Source organism: Urocampus carinirostris, chromosome 7, assembly GCF_059441175.1.
Source record: "Urocampus carinirostris isolate Australia breed hairy pipefish chromosome 7, RoL_Ucar_1.0, whole genome shotgun sequence".
Lineage (NCBI taxonomy): Eukaryota > Metazoa > Chordata > Actinopteri > Syngnathiformes > Syngnathidae > Urocampus > Urocampus carinirostris.
The window spans coordinates 25380250-25397382 of NC_142355.1; the positions used below are offsets into that span (position 1 = coordinate 25380250).

General features: G+C 34.5%; 1 protein-coding gene across 2 annotated transcripts in view; it reads left to right on the plus strand.

Annotated features, from left to right (window-relative positions):
- Positions 1-17133, plus strand: part of rfx4 (regulatory factor X, 4) — a 53655-nt gene continuing 36522 nt past the window's right edge. For both annotated transcript variants that reach the window (XM_088340349.1, XM_088340350.1), the window contains exon 1: positions 1-275. In XM_088340349.1, coding sequence (XP_088196475.1) covers positions 233-275 — 43 coding nt within the window. In that variant the 5' untranslated portion in view covers positions 1-232. The remainder of the gene's footprint in view (positions 276-17133) is intronic.

Below are 17133 nucleotides of genomic sequence, written 5' to 3' on the forward strand. Positions count from 1 at the left end.
TGCCTTTGCCCCCGCTGGATTTCTGGAGGACCCTCTAAAATACCCCCTCCCCACCTACCCTCCCCTACTCACTTTCTCTCTCGTCTGCTCAGAAAATCAGCATCTCCCGTTCTTCGGCCAGTGGTGGCGGAGACGGCGAGCCGGCCGAGGATTGAGAGCAGGTGGATGAGGAGAAGGGGAAGGGAAAATCTAGGCCGTTTTTCGATTCTGAGGACTGCTGGATGGGAAGAGGATGCACTGCGGGCTGCTGGAGGAGCCTGACATGGATTCAACAGGTTAGTGGGACCCGAACTCCATACCCCCAGGTCCCAAACGGAGTTCTAATGGAATAGAATTCTATTTATTGATATCAACATGAGGAAACAACGGAATTAGACATGGCTCTCCAGGGTAAAACAAGTAATAAGAAATAAATAGGCAGAATACTAGTTTCAACATAGCACTTAGAGTCGTGGACCGGGTTAAAAATTTTGGCCCAAGGTCCAGTCCTGGACACCTATCCAAACTTTCTCATTTATGAATAAATATACATGGAGACATCGACATATAAATATTTGGTTTTAAATAGATTCTCTTATCAAAATTATTATTCTTCAATAAAGCAAAATCATAGAGTTGGTTCCTGTTTTAAACAATAAATATGGTATTTAGTTTTGTAGTTTTACAATAGGTGTATATTTCTTTTAGTAATTTTTGTATTTATGTATTAATTATATAGAATTACTGCGCTTTATTTTTGTGGTATTTCTGCAGTGGTATTTTTGTAGTATTTCCATAGCAGTATGTCTGTAGTATTGAGTATTTCCATAATACAATGTTTCATGTGAATCTGTTGGTGTATTTTGTAGTATTTCTGTCCCAATATTTCTGTAGTAGTATTTTTGTAATGTTTTTGTCGTAATATGTCTGTAGCAGTGTTTTAGTATTACCCTACTGTACTGATATTTTTGAAGTATTTACATCGTTCTATTTTTGTAGTATTGCTGTTGTAGTATCCATGCAGCACTATTTTCATATAATAGCAGTACTGTAGTAGTAATTTTGTAGTATTTATTTTCTCTCCAGAATGAAATCAAAATAATACATTAGGTCCACGTTTTAAGCACTAAATTTGATATTTAGTTTAATAGGCATTTTGTAGTATTTCTGTCTCGATATTTTTGTAGTAGTATTTTAGTATTACAGTACTGTACTGATATTTTTGAAGTATTTACATCGTTCTATTTTTGTAGTATTTCTGTTGTAGTATCTATGCAGCACTATTTTCATATAATAGCAGTACTGTAGTAGTAATTTTGTAGTATTTATTTTCTCTCCATAATGAAATCAAAATAATACATTAGGTCCACGTTTTAAGCACTAAATTTGATATTTAGTCTAATAGGCATTTTGTAGTATTTCTGTCTCGATATTTTTGTAGTAGTATTTTTGTCATATTTTTGTCGTAATATTTTCTGTAGTAGTATTTTAGTATTTTAGTATTACAGGACTATACTGATATTTTTGAAGTATTTACATCGTAGTATTTTTGTAGAATTTCTATTGTAGTATCTATGTAGCACTATTTTTATATAATAGTATTACTGTAGTAGTATTTTTTTTCCCTCCATGATGAAATCAAAATAATACATTAGGTCCATGTTTTAGGCACTAAATTTGATATTTGGTTTAATAGTCATTTTGTAGTATTTCTGGAGTAGTATTTGTTGTTGTAGACGCACAAAGGAACAATGACGACAAAAATAACATGTTTTTTCATTTTTAGTACTTTATTGATTATTATATATATTGTCATTATATTTTCACCATTTTCATTTGGTTGGCCGGAAGAAGAAGATGGATACTTTTGCCCACGCCTGGCTTAGAGACTGGGCCAAGTTTTAAAAATAGTGCAATAAACGAATTGTGTATCGTAACAACAGTGCAATGAGGAGTAGTGCAATAACATTAGCAGCAATAAATATGACCAAATAACTAGCAAAATATGTATTTTCACAGTTTTGCGTGCTTGTTTCGGGTGGTGATGGCCCTGGTTAACCTCAAAATGCAGGGAAGCTGGGGTTTTGACAGACGTCCAGTTTTTGATTGTTTTGTTTCGTAAGACTTCTTTTCAGGTGACCAAATTTTGACAGAACAGTGTTCATTCAATCCAACGTCTACAATTTTATTATTACAATACTATATTTATTTGTGTATAATGGGCACCACTGTTATTTGTTTAGGAATCAGTACAAAATGTTGTTTCTCTTTTTCCAAAAATTAAACTTTGCGCCAATAGGAATTGAACCCAGGTCACGGCAGAGAGAACACTGAATTCTAACCACTGGTCGTGATTACACGCGAAAAGGCAGTCGATATTTACCTCGTCACGTGATTTTTTTTATTCATGGTACCAGACACAGATGTTTAATTTCTTGTGTGTTTTACATGCCATAATGACTCAATTCTCTTCTATTCTTCTAATCTATTCCAAGTATTTTAAGTTATTGTAATGGTAACATGTGAAATGCACAACAAAATAAACATTTGTCTCTGGCACCGTGACTAAAGATGGTGTGATGGTGTAAAACCAATAAAACCCGTTTTCATGTCATTTATATTTTTGGTTGTTCAGTGATTACAGTTCAGCGCTCTCACCGCTGCAACCCAGGTTTGAATCCCGTTACAGCCCGTTTTGCGATAATACAGTAAAACCTTGTATAAAGTGGGGACCCAAACGTTGAGTTATTTTTTGCGTTACACACAAATAAATACGGCAGTTTTATATTATTTTTGTTGCGTCAGTGATTCTTTCTTCTAAATGTTATCGTTTTTAGAAGGTTTAACTGTCCTCGATAGGGGAAGGTTGCGCTTAGGTTTCCAATTCAATCAGGTTGTTGGTTTTTCAGTTAAGCGGCTGTTTTTGGCAAAATTTCAGTTTTGGATTATTTTGTTTTAAAAGACTTGTTACTCTTTTGAAGTGGACACTCTTTTCCAACAAAAAGATGTTCAATTTAAATTCTATTATTATTTTATTTTTGTTGTTTTTCTGCTTTATCTTCTGCTAAATGTAACCACTTTTAGAATGTTTACCTTTCCATCGATTAGGGAAAATTGACGTTGAAGTTTACAATTAAGTCTGGAATTCACCCCCCCCCCCCACTAGTCTTTTCTAGTTAAGGTTGTTTATTTTTTAAAGTAAGTTTTTTTTACAGGGTAAACTGGTTTCTCTTTTCAGGTGACCACTCAATTTATTTGGACTGAGAGATGTTAAATTTAACTTCTACAGTTGTATTACTGGAATAGTTGTTACTTTATTTTATTTGAATAGTAGTTATTTTTGTTGTGTTCCTTCTTTTTTCTGCTAAATTTGATCAGTTTCAGAAGGTTTAAATAGCCTTTGAAGATCAAATTTATTTTTAATCAGTCTTTCAGTTAAGGGCCTGTCTTTGGCTAACGTCCAGTTTTTTTTTGTTGCTCAAAAGAAAAGCTTTTTTATACTCAAGAATGGAAACAAATCGGGTTGAATTGTCACCCTTACAAGGTGATTTATACATCATAGCAGTGTTTTTCAACCAGTGTGCCGGGGCACACTAGTGTGCCGTAAGGTCTTGTCTAGTGTGCCGCTGGAATTTGCCCAATTTTATCTTTCCAAAAAAATCAGGCCATTATTCAGTATTTTTGCTATCTTCAGACGAGGAACTGTAATAGTCATCCATATCAGTAGGTGGCAGTAGATTTTATATACTTTTTCTCTACTAATTATCTGCTCTTGAGGTAGCACAGTACATTTAATAACTTAATTTGTTCAACAAAGCGGTTTAAGATTGCACTGTAAAAAAATAAAAACATGAATAAAGCACATCATTCCTTTTTATTTCAGTATTATTTTCTTCTTTTTATATACTATTTATCTGCCTATGAGGTAATACCGTGAAATATTTGACATAACTTAATTTTCAAACATTTTCGACGGACGGTGTGCCTCGGCACTTTTGTATAAATGAAAGTGTACCTTGGTTCTAAAAGGGTTGAAAAACAATGCATTATATATATATATATATATATATATATATATAGTATGGCAGCACGGCGGCGCAGTGGTTAGCGCTTGTGCGGCACAGTTCATGTCATGGGAACCTGTCGTGGGTTCAAATCCAGCTCCAGACTTCCTGTGCGGAGTTTGTATGTTCTCCCCGTGCTTGCGTGGGTTTCCTCCGGGCACTCCGGTTTCCTCCCACAATCCAAAAACATGCATTTCAGGTGAATTGGCCGGTCCAAATTGTCCATAGGTGTGAATGAGCGAATGAGTTGTCTGTCCCTGTGTGCCCTGCGATTGGCTGGCAACCAGTTCAGGGTGTCCCCTGCCCACTGCCCGGAGATGGCTGGGATGGGCTCCAGCCCCCCCGCGACCCTAATGAGGATAAGCGGTACGGCTAATGAGATGAGATATATAGTATGTCAACTAGAATTTTTTTTTCTCTTTTTTAAATGTAATTTTAAATTATTTTGATAAATAAATATGCAAACTCGAAATGTAAGGCAAAGTTTATTTCTTTTCTGTTGTAAATTGATACGTTTTTTTGTTATTGTTACCGATTTTTTTCTCTGTTCTTTTGGAGTTGAACACATTTGCAAATGTAATATAAACGTAGAATAATATAAACATATTTGAGTTGTTTCTTTTTAGAAATGAAAATATTGTCAGAGAACATCGATGTGTACATTTTGTACAATGGGATTATTCTTGGCACTCCAGGGTAAACATGTAATAAAACATTTAAAAGAAAAAAAATCATATCAAAAAGAAAGTTTAGGTAGTGTTTAAAGACTGGCTTAAGTCTTAAGTGCAACAGAAAATTTAGGGTCACCTTTCAAAATAAAACTTTAAATGGACGCAAAAAGCAGTTAAAAAGATTCCAAACTTTTAGAAGGGGTTAAAAGTTGTTGAAATACTCATTGACAGAAATTAAGTGGTAAAATCCTTTTTTTAAATTCTAAGTAAAAAAATGTTATTCGTATTTAAAGTAGCATCAGTATAAGACCATGTATCATAGTTTTCTTGGTTTTCGTTATTTCTTAACATTCTATTTATTCATGTAACTTTCTTTTTTAGCGCAGATTTCTTTTTTAGTTGAGTACATCTACTCCAAACTGACTGCAAGGTCTTTCCTACTTAGTCAGTTATTTTTCCCTTTTTTCTTTTTTTTGGGTTACATTGCATTGTTGGGAATATCCAATAACAGTATATGATCAATAATAATTTCTACCAACAGTATGTGTCCGGCTTATTAAACCCAGGCTAAAAACCATAAGTATGATGACACTTTCATCATATTTTAACTTATTTGATCCTGTTTTGTTTTATTCTCTTTATTGTCCATTATTGTTTCTATCTACCGTGCTTGTTTTTTTCCTTATTGTTTCACTTTTATTATTGACTGTAAAACACTTTGGTATACCAAAAAGGGCTGTATAAATAAAGTATTTTAACGGTACATGATCAAGTCATTTTCAAAGTCCAGCCTTCATCGTTCGGAAGTGGTGTCTTTATTTTTTATCGTCCATCCATTTTTTCCCCGTTTGAATCGGGTCTCCTGTATTCTTATTTGAAATGCAGCCCTTTTGTTTGTTTTAGAGAAATATTCAAGTATATGTAAAAATGGATGGAGGGGCTCTTTAGACATTGAATTATTTTAAACTAAAGTCATACGCTGACAAAATGTTAAGTGTCATTTCAGTTATTTTAACAGCATATCAAACCTGAACTGGAAAACGCCGTAAACAATAATTGTTTTCATCATTATACCTTTTTATGTGTCTAATTGTGCAAATGATTATAGCGATTGAGCATGCAGGTCCACGTCGACTGAGCGTGGGGTCACTTATCCCTCGGTGTGCGTTGAGAAATGCGCGAACATCCATCCCACTTGTTGATCGACTTTAATCCAATTATTTCCGTCCCGTACTTATCTTCCCCCCGAGGCAAATGAAGCCTCTGTGGAGAATTAGCTTTACTTCAGCTGCTTTCCCCCCCTTTCTTCACATCACCCCCTCTTCCCTTTTTGAAGCTGAATTTTAATCAAATTACAGCGATAAAATAAGATCACAATCTGCCGCAGGAGGCCCAAATGTTTGTTTGTGCTGTTGCCTGACGAAAAAAAACAAAGGGTGCTTTGAAAGTTGTGTAGCGTCCATTAGCATACTAGCGCAAAGAAGACTTTTGTAAAGCAAACTAATCCAGCGCAGAGGTTTAATACAAAAACCCATGCCGACTTGTTTTTTATGGAGTTTTCCAAGAGTTTTTTTAATTTGTTATTGTGCTCGGGTGGCGTCATACTGAGGATGGTTTCCGAACAAGTCGCTTATTTATCATGGTCCAAATATGACACTTGTTTTTTTGTTTTCAAGTGTAAAGCATTATTGATTTATAAAATATATAAATATATATTACCAACAGTCTAACCTTTGTTTATATACTAGCTGTGTAGAAAGACTTAAATCAGCAGTGGGCAAACTTTTGAACTCGTGGGTCCAAAAATTTGGCCGAGGGCCTGTGGACTCATCCAATTATTCCTCACTTGCACTTACAAATTAATTTTCATACAAATATCTTCTATATGTTCTATATTTGTTTTAAAATGGATTAGTTTTAAAACGCTCACAATTAAAGCAAAATAACATCTTAGGTCCCCATTTCTAAGCATTAAATTTGATATTTAGTTTTGTAGTATTTTTATAGTATTTCTATTGTAGTATTCTTCTAATACGAAAGTATTATTTTTGTAAAGGTGCCGTGGTCATATTTATTTAGTATTTCTGTAGTAGCATTTTATTGTATTATTGTAGTTGTTCTTGTAGTAATTCTGTAGAAGTATTTTTATATTTTAGTAGTACTGTAGTAGTATTTTATTTTCTATTTTTTTTCCCCAGAATAAAAGCTGTTTTTAGGTACTCAATTTTACATTTGTTTTGCAGTATTTTTATATTTCTGTCGTAGTATTTCTGTAGTAGACACACAAATAGAAAATAGGGACAAATGTGGCACCAACAAAACCCAAAATGTTTTTTTTTGTGTAACTTTATTTACTATTATAGGTATTGTCATTAGATTGTTTTACTATTTTTGCTTATAAATGGTAAATATATATATAGCGCTTTTCAAGTCAATGAAGACCTCCCAAAGCACTTTACAATGTGCTTTACACTTACCCATTCACACACACACACACACACACACACACACACACACACACACACACACACACACACACACACTCAAACACAAATAGAGAGTCAGCCATGCAAGGTGCCTACCTGCTTATTGGGGGCATTAGGGATTCTTATATTTATTATCAGTAGCCTAAACGGTTTATAAAAGCTGATGAAACTGAACATTGTTAAAAAAAAAAGCAAGGTAGCAAGAGTATATACAGTAAATATTTATTTTTGTTTTTCTCTATGGACAATTAAACAATTGTTAAAAAATATTGCTCCAAAAAGCCTAACCCTTGTTTATGAAAGGTACAAGGACCAGTTTGATTTTTTAAAACAATAATTAGCTATGTAGAAAGACGTTTTTGTTTTTTGTTTTTACAATCAAATGACTGTTAAAAAAAATATAGATTTTTTAAAAAAAGCTATGTATCGTCAGAAGCCTTAAACGTGTTGTGAGTGTTAAAAGATGGAAATTAGCTTTGTAGAGATAATATTTAGATACTGTACTTTTTTGTTTTAACAATTATACAACTGCACAAGATAATTTCATCAAAAAAAATAAAACGCTAAGTATTGTCAGTAAGCCGACCCACATTTATAAGAAGTAAAACGACCAGACTCAACAATGTTTAATAGCTATAAAGATAACATTTCTATGTAATTGTTTTCGTTCAGTTTTTCCTTACCATACTCTTAAAAACACTACCAAAAGTATTTGTCACACATGTTAAAATTTTGTGACAAACGGTTTTAAACACTTTAAAAATGACATAATATTAATCCATACTGCATTATTCATATTAGCTTGGTGCTAACAAATAAGCAAATTGCATAAACAGCCTAAGGCAATTAGCTTAAATCGTATATACTTTATTAATTTAAAATTCCTATTTTAAAACACATCCAACAGTTACACACATAAAGGTATATTATACTAAATATATGAGTACAGACGCTGCCCTACTTACGACGATCGTTCGTGAGTTGAATTTGTTCCTAAGTTGCTTCAGTGGTATATTTTGAAGGTTTGTGAAGTATGTTTAAGGCTTGTAGAAGTAACCTGTATTGTTTTGTACTAAAAGGTAAACATTCCATAAAATAATATGCTCTATAAAGAAAAATAAAGTTGAGTTTAACTTACTTTTGGAAGATGCGCTTCAAGAGGTCCTCCGAAGAAAAGCGTTTCGACCATTTTCTCAACCGCATCAAGCTTTCTTATTCCACTTTCATTTCAAAAGAAACTGCAACTTTTCACCAACCATATTGAATGGATGCACGCGATATTAAACAATAAAAAGTTTTTAGCACGCTGGAGATAGTATAGACAGTATAGACTGTTTACACACAAGCTAGGAAGAGGAAGCGGATGTTTTTTTCTTCTGGCTGGATGTTGGGTGACCTCTCACAGCGCCACACGCCGGTGGCGGCGGAAAGAAGTACTACAGTAATGTCCTGTCCTCGGAAAAGAGGTGCACACAATACACAATCTAACTTACCACGATGTCCGGATATTTTTCGGCATCCCGAAAAATGTTTTTCGTATCTACCGTTTTACATAAGTCGAATGGTCGTAAGTTGGGGAGTGTCCGTTAATATTTTCCTATTCTACTTTACTGTTATGATTACAGTATTTTACACATTGGAGTGTATTCTAAAGGACCAAATATAACTGTGTCTTAATTTGAAACCTTCTCTGCCTTTTCTTACTGCTGGCAATTGAACTGCATTTCTTTAAACACGTTGCTGGAAAAGGACGGCAATTCAGTGTTCACCGAATAACGCAAATTGTCCAAAATTTTAAATATAATGCTTTCAAAAAGATGGCTGATCTTTGCTCCTGATTTCTGTTTCATTTTGAAATGATTTTTTTGGCAAGCGTTGATATTGTTTACAACCACGATTATACCTTTATTAAATGTGTACTAAATGTTATGGCCTGCTCGGGGCGGCAGTAGCTCAGGAGGTAGAGCGCTCGTCTTGGGATCAATGGATCCCAGTTCGAATCCCGGCTCGTCCGTGTTACATGTCGAAGTGTCCTTGGGTAAGACACTGAACCCTTAATACTCCCAATAACCAGGTTAGCGCCTTACATGGCTGCAAGGCCGCTATTGGGAAATGTGGAGCACATTGTAAAGCGCTTTGGGAAGTCATTGACTTGAAAAGCGCTATATAAATGCAGATCATTTCATTTCTTTGTTTTTGAATGTTCAGGAGTAGAAAGTAAAGAATTCTCCTTTTAACTTTGTTCCTTGTTCAAACTTGGGAGAAGTATTATTTTTTAGTTAGGAGGAAAATACTGTAAGTACAGGGAATCGGGTGAAGAATTTAGTGTAAGTTTTGATTTTATTAGGTTTTTTAATTTATTTTTATGATCAGTACATTAAGGGTGACAAATCATAAAAGTTATTGAAAAATTATTATTGTGAAATCATTTTCAACATGCCACATTGAAAATATTCAACACATTGCAACATTTCCAATGAATTATTTTGGAGGTTATATCTCCTCAAGGCCAAATAAGCTTTTTGTTGTGTACGAACTATTATGAATTTCCTAGCTTCGGTTTTTATTGCTTCAGAAAAGGCAAAACTGTTCTGTGGATATTCTTTGTATATTAAAGGAACAGTATGTAATACTTACTGCCTCCTAGTGGTACAAAAAACTTTCATCTAGTACCCAAGACATATTGATTTGAAGTGTAATGTCACTGCTATCCGTGTGAAAGTGTGAGTGTGAAGCACATTGTAAACGGGGTTCCTGCAAATCCTTGAAAAGTCTTAAAAGGCATTGAATTGATTATTCTAAAAATAAGGCCTTCTTTTGCATTAAAATGTCTTAAATCCAGTTTTCAAAAGTCTTAAAAATGTGAACACATGAATAAGATTTATATTTGTTTGAACTAAAAAGATCTAGTAACATCTATCAATTGTCCTTTTCAACAATTGACAGGTTTACTTTGGTGGCAACATTCCGTGACTACAGTAACGGAAGTATCAAAACAGTGATGTGGTTTCAGTCGGACGGATATCTTAGCTCTACCCACAATACACATAGCAACTTCTGACACAGAACTTTACTTTGAACCATGCCTGAAAAGTGAACATTTAATGAGTGTAAGAAACATTTGTGGTCTTTTGTTTTGTTTTTGTTTCAATTGTGGGGTTCTTGTGTGGACTTTGTCTTAAATTTTATTTCCGAAGGCTTTAAAAAAAAAAAGTCTTAAAAAGTCTTGAATTCAACGTGCCTTAAGCTGTGGGAACCCTGTGTAAAGCACTTTGAGAGGTCTTCAGTGACCTGAAGGGCGCTATATAAAAATGCAGACCTATGCTAGGCAAAAATATATGAACTATCATTCATTATCTGCACCGCTTATCCTCACTGGAGCCCATCCTAGCTATCTTCGGGCAGTGGGCAGGGGACACCCTGAACTAGTTGCCAGCCAGTTGCAGGGCAATGAACTATCATACCAATGTTATTTTTTATGAAAAATCTTAGGCCGAAAAATGTGTATTTCTTTCACACCGTAGAATCCCCACTTGGGCTGGCATCCTGCCGTGTATCACTGGCCCTCGCTCGCCCCAGACAACACAATGCCATCTAGTGGTCAAATGTTAAACATTGGGGCTTTAAATTGAATTGGATTGACCAAAGCTTTGGACCTTTATGTCAAAATGGGAGAACAACGTATAAGAACAGGCCGAGTAAGTTATTATTTTGGACACGTATAATTGGCGTTGTGCCGGTGGTTCTGAAATCTTTATAAAAGCCAAATATAAATGTCAGCAGTTCGTAGGTGATTTGTTTTACCTAAAAACAGCTATGTGTGAGACCTGAATTTTGATTAATTACCGAAAGGCGTAACGTGTTTTTTTCTCCATTTCCAAGTTTGATTCGTGTTGGTGAAAGATTCGAATGAGTTATAGTCGATCATGTAAATGTCTTTTGTAAATTGTATAGTAAAAATTTTTATATATAAAGAGCGCGTCATTTTGTTTCAGTTTTCTTTTTCTTTTACAAATGAGAAAGATTTTTAAAATAAGCTGATAATTTTGTATCGGAAATGAAAGTTAAAAAATCTATAAAATACATTGTCCGTAGTTTAAAAGCTGTAATGTGATTGATATTGCCATCGTGGAGAATTACCTAAGCAGCAAAATCCACTAATTTTTATCCTCCTCAGACGCGGACATTTTACCATTTTACATCACATGACCAACTCCAGAAAATAATTGAATTGTGTCACTTTTGGCTGCCCTCTCAAATGGCTATGAATGTGTATTTTTACACATGTTGTGTCATAGAATTGTTGACTCTCCTTTTTGAACGTCTCATTTTGGTGTCCGTTTTGTTTTCCAAATTGTGGAATTACAAAGCATGATTTATTTTCGATTATTTTTTCAGTCTTAATTTGGGAAAACAAGCCTAAATATTCTTAATTTGTGATTGTGTGGTTGAAAAACAATTAATAGCTACGGGAGGGGGAATAAATAAATATGATTTTCTCTGAATAAGTACATTTAATTGCTAACTATTTAAAGATACTTCTGTGGTCCATGGACATTACAGAAAAGCTTCTTCTTCTTCTTCTTCTTGGAAAATGCTAAATCTCGAAGTAACAACCCTAGCCATAGCTGTAGCTAAATCTGCCAACTCATTTTTGGGGAGCTTTACCAGTATGGAACCTGCTTGGGTTGTGTTTGAGTAACCCAGCCCTAACAGTTTACCTTTTGGACTAAGCGTTGAGTTAGCTGCATTTTTAGAATCCATACTGGTTCCAGTCAAAATTTCAAGGTTTTGTTTACTGTAATTAGTTAATTCATTCAAATAAATTAATAAATTACTGTTTTTTGAAAAGGAATGAGAGTATTAATATAATAAATTACTGTTTTTTGAAAAGGAATGAGAGTATTAATATAAAATGCAATATTTTAAGCCATTTTTTACCTTTTGAGGGGACAGATGACTTTATTGTGCCGCAAAATATCGAAGAGGATCTTTGTCTGCTCTTTGTCTGTCTTTTTTAAGAACGTTAGCTTAGACCCTTTGTGACATGACACATTTTAGCATCAAGATATTCAGTCAATGTTCTTTCATTTTTTTATGTGTCATCATAACATTCTTCATTTTCCTCATATTGAGGTTTTTGAGTTTTTCCTTGCCCTCATGTAGGTTTTAGATCAGCTCTTTGAGACTCCTTGTGATTAAGGGCGTCACAAATAAACATGACTTGACTTAAACTGATGCGATTATTTTTTGTCTATTTTGTTTCTTAAAATTATGCTATTAGATACTTGCACATATTTTGGCAGCAAGAGACTGAGAACATGTACTACGAATACTATTTAAATGTGTGTGAATCTGTTTATTTTTTTAATTTTCAGAAAAATCTAATTTGAATATTTTTTAGATATCTCTCATGTCTCGCACTTTAGTTTAGAAAATGGAGCATAATCCTGTGCTGATAATTATCCAAATAACAAAATGATATTTACTGTTTGTTTTCGATACCTCACAATCAAAAATCACCCAATGTGTGTGATATACTAGTTTAAATTTAGCATTCAAAAATTACAACTCAACAAATGTAGTACTGAATATAAAAGTAACTGAATGTAAAATGTATTTGTTTGTTTTTTTTGCACATTTTTGGTTGCTTTCTAATTTTAAAAGGTATATGCAGAGAATGGTTCAACAGAATGACTTGAAGGTTGATAAACAGAAAACAAACAATTCAAACCACAACCTTATCACTGACTAACAAAACATTAGCTCCCTGCTACAACATAAAGCAAAATCAAGCTAATGAAACTAGAATTGAAACATTATATGCAAAGAGATTAAACATAGCACTCCAGGGTAAAACATGTAATAAATACTTTGAAGAAAAAAAAGATAAAAAAACTTAACAGGATAAATAGGAGAAAATATATATAATTCCAAAAAAACTGGCTTATAGTAGTAATGCAATTAAAAGAATAGTGCTTTGTAACAATAGTGCAATGAAGATAAGCATTAATATGAGAGAATTGAGGATCGTTTTACAACTTGTACCTAAACACTAAAGTAAATAAGTAGACCGGCAATAACAGTACTGTATCAAGGGGCGTCCATTCTTCAACCTCTACATCTTAAGCAGTTGAGAATGTCTCCTTCATGTATCTTAGTATTATTCTGCTTGGGGTCGCTAATGGTACACTTTACTTTTTTTTTTCAAGACACTACTTGTAGAGTTGTGTTTCAGTTGATTTACTATTATTGCACCATTCCCTGATCTAAAACCTACATGAGGGCAGGGAAAAAATCAAAATCCTCAACATGAGGAAATTGAAGAAACCTTAGAAATAATGCAAATTTGTCTGTCAGAAGTACCGCATTTTTTTGTAGTGTAAATTCAAAACTACCATATTTTCTGGACTATAAGGCACACATTATAATAGGCGGACCTTCAAAAATAGTCTTTCGTAAAATATTTAGCATTCAATTAAAACTACTGTGACGGCGAAGGTTGCGTCAAAAACAAACATCAGAAAATTAGTAAATGGACAACATTTATATGGCTCCAAAGCGCTTTACAATACATTTCACACTTTACCCATTTACACACACTCACACATTGATAAAAAAGTCAGACATGCAATGCGCCCACTTGTTAATCGGAGGCATAAGGGGTTCAGTGTCTTGCCCAAGAACACTTTGACGTTTAACTCAGAGGAGCCAGGTATCGAACCTGCAACCGCTTTGCTCTATTTTGGAGCTACTGCTGTTGGATAAAACTTATTTTATAGAACATAAACTATCCTTATGAAATCTCGTTTCACCACATATTCTTTCATAAATGGTTACCATATTAAGTAGCATTTTATTGTAATCGTGCATTTTTCGTTTTATTTACCACATTTTCTGGCCTATAAGGCGCACTGGACCATAAGGCGCACCGGCACATTTTTTGGTAGTTCTTAGTTTTCAGGTGCGCCTTATAGTCCGAAAGTATGGTATGTAAAATGTGTGTGAGGGAATGGGGGAAGCTAACTTAATTAAAAAATTTGAGTATTCATGGTCCTCCTTGTCCATATTGTAATCCTCTAAAAAAATTTTTAAAATGACAAGCTCTATTGACCGTTAATTTCTCCTTGGGGATCCCCTAATGTGATAGTTGGGGACACTTAGCAGGTGTTCAGCTTGCCTATGCTTCCAGCCAACTGATTAAAATGTAAATTTTCTCCCGATAACCAGACAAGCAAAAGTCTTTAAAGACTGATTAATTAATTTAATACTTCTTGTTTTTTTGTTTTTTTTCAAATTCCAAGATTGACCCTCACAGTAGGCGCCACTCAAACACACTTGTTGAGCTGAAAATGAAAAAATGGCACAATGGCCTTCACACTAAATGTGCCCAGGCTCTTTTAAGCCGGAGTACTCCATCGTCATTTTCTCCCAGGGGAGGAATAAGGCTGGGAGGGGAGGTTTATGGAGTAGCAGGGTCCCAAGGGTCGCAAGGTTGGGGTGGGGTGTGGGCGGACAATGTTTGGTGGATTCCTGCCGTGCGGATGAAAAAGCTCCTTGAATAGAGCCGTGGTCATTGCAATCCGTTTGAGCATTTATGCTACGGCCTTGATGACGGAGACACCAAATGCTAGCTTACGAGCACATCCAAGAAGCGAGGCCGCAAAGACGGCATGGTCCTTCTTTATCCTCACGTTCGCAATCTGCACTACTGAAACTGCATGATAAACAGTTATGGCCCAGTCCATTAGGTTAAGGATTTTGAATTTAAGGGGATATCGTGTATTATTCAGTTCCTTTTAGGGGTGAAAAGAATCTTCATTAATTCAAAATACAATATTGCTTTGCATAATAAGGGATATTTTGCCCATGCTACTTTAAAAAAGAAATTAGTCATAGTTACTCACTACTTCTTCCAAAAGGTAACTGAGTTAGTAAGTGAATTACTCTATGAAGTAAAAGTAAACTAGTTACCGGGGAAAGTAACAATTTCCATAACTAAAAAGAAGTTGTTTGTCAAAGAATTTGAAAAGTTCACCGCGTTTACTTGTAGAGAGTCGAATTCCGACTATTTTTATAGAACCGGCTTTTTCGTCTCGGCTCACTCAAAAGAGCCGTCTTTTTCGGGTCCCAAACGTCTCTTCGGGTTGTTTTTGTTGCTTTGATCCCTACATTACCGATTATTATGTGACATTATCGACGGAATTACTTACAAAGGGGGAAAAAATAAAGAAAAAAAGATAAAAATGGAAAAGAAGAAACAAAAAGAAAAATACAATAACAGAAGGAAAGAGAGAGATAATTGAAGAAAAAAAAGAAACTTTACATTTTTACAAAAACAAATTAACGATGAAAACACAGGAAATAAAAATAAAATATTTACAAATCTACAAAAATAAATAAAATACAAAACAATTGAACCTTTTATATGCTCAACAAATTGAAAGTCAACACAGAATCCCACCATAATAAGTATTGACCGATCACAAGAAAAAAAAGGCTTTTCGGAGGGAACAAGCTGCTGATTGCCTTCCAACCAATCCCTTCGTTCACTTCCAAGAGCCAGCTCATAGAGACATTTTCGTTCGCAAACATCACGAGTCGGGTACAGCCCTACAACCTGTTTCCTTATGTTATATACCCCAAGCAAAAAGTGTGTAATCACCAGTGTTGGGGAAGCCCTCACTTAGACATTTTATTTTGAAGAAGAAACTCAGATCACAAACAAAACAATCTCAAGGTCATTCCAAAGTGTAACATATTTGCATTCAGAAACACTAAAATTAATTAAGAAAGAACATTGCAATGGTCAGTAAATGTTACTTTTATAGAGAAAATGCAGGGAACTAAATAAAGAATCACTCCATTCCGAGGAAAACAATTTGGAATCAGTGCATTTTGAGTAGAAAATTAGGATTATCTATCTATCTATCTATCTATCTATCTATCTATCTATCTATCTATCTATCTATCTATCTATCTATCTATCTATCTATCTATCTATCTATCTATCTATCTATCTATCTATCTATCTATCTATCTATCTATCTATCTATCTATCTATCTATCTATCTATCTACCTTGGTCATATCCCTCAAGAGGGGTGACCGACAGCAAGACAAAAACATACAAAAACAAATAAAATAAAAAAGGGAAAATTAAAAATAAGGACACACCCAGTCAATTTTGTTTTGTTAATTGGGCACCTAGCTTAGGTTAAGTCTGCTCATTAGTCAGCAGTTAAAAACAGTGCAGTTATCACACCTTGGAGGGCCCCTGGACTAAGTGGATTGGCAAGAGTAATGGCCCTAACAAGAGTGATGTCTCTTGAGACCAAAGAGAGGATTGTCAAACTTCTTGAAGAAATTAACTCTTCTCGTATGGTTGCCAAAGATGTGGGCTCTTCACAGTCAGCTGTATTGAAGATTTGGACCAAGTACCAACTGCATGGGATGGTTGTTAAAGTATATAATAATAATAGCCTCTGTTTGTGCAATTTTGTGGTGGTAAATTATAATATTTGGGCAACAATTAAGTAGCCAACTCATTCCTCTGATAAAATATGCTCAATATTTGCTACAAGCCTGGATCACATGACATCAATGAGAGCTCCATTGATGATACAGGAAAAAGCATTTGATTTTATCTCACCATCAGACTATTTTTACTCTAGGTACCACTATGTCTCTTATTTATTTATTTATTTTTATCTTGAAGGTGCACGCGATTGCGCAATCATTGTACAAGAGTTGTTTCTGCTGAATTCATTCCCACCATGCTCCATTACAACTTTCTACAACATTGTACTACACAATACAGCCGTATCTATTTGTCAAATATTACACAGTGTCCCTTTAAAGTACACTTACTGATGGGTTAGAGCTACACAAATAGAAACTTATCAGTTTTGCTGTGGCTAACTATAGAAATACA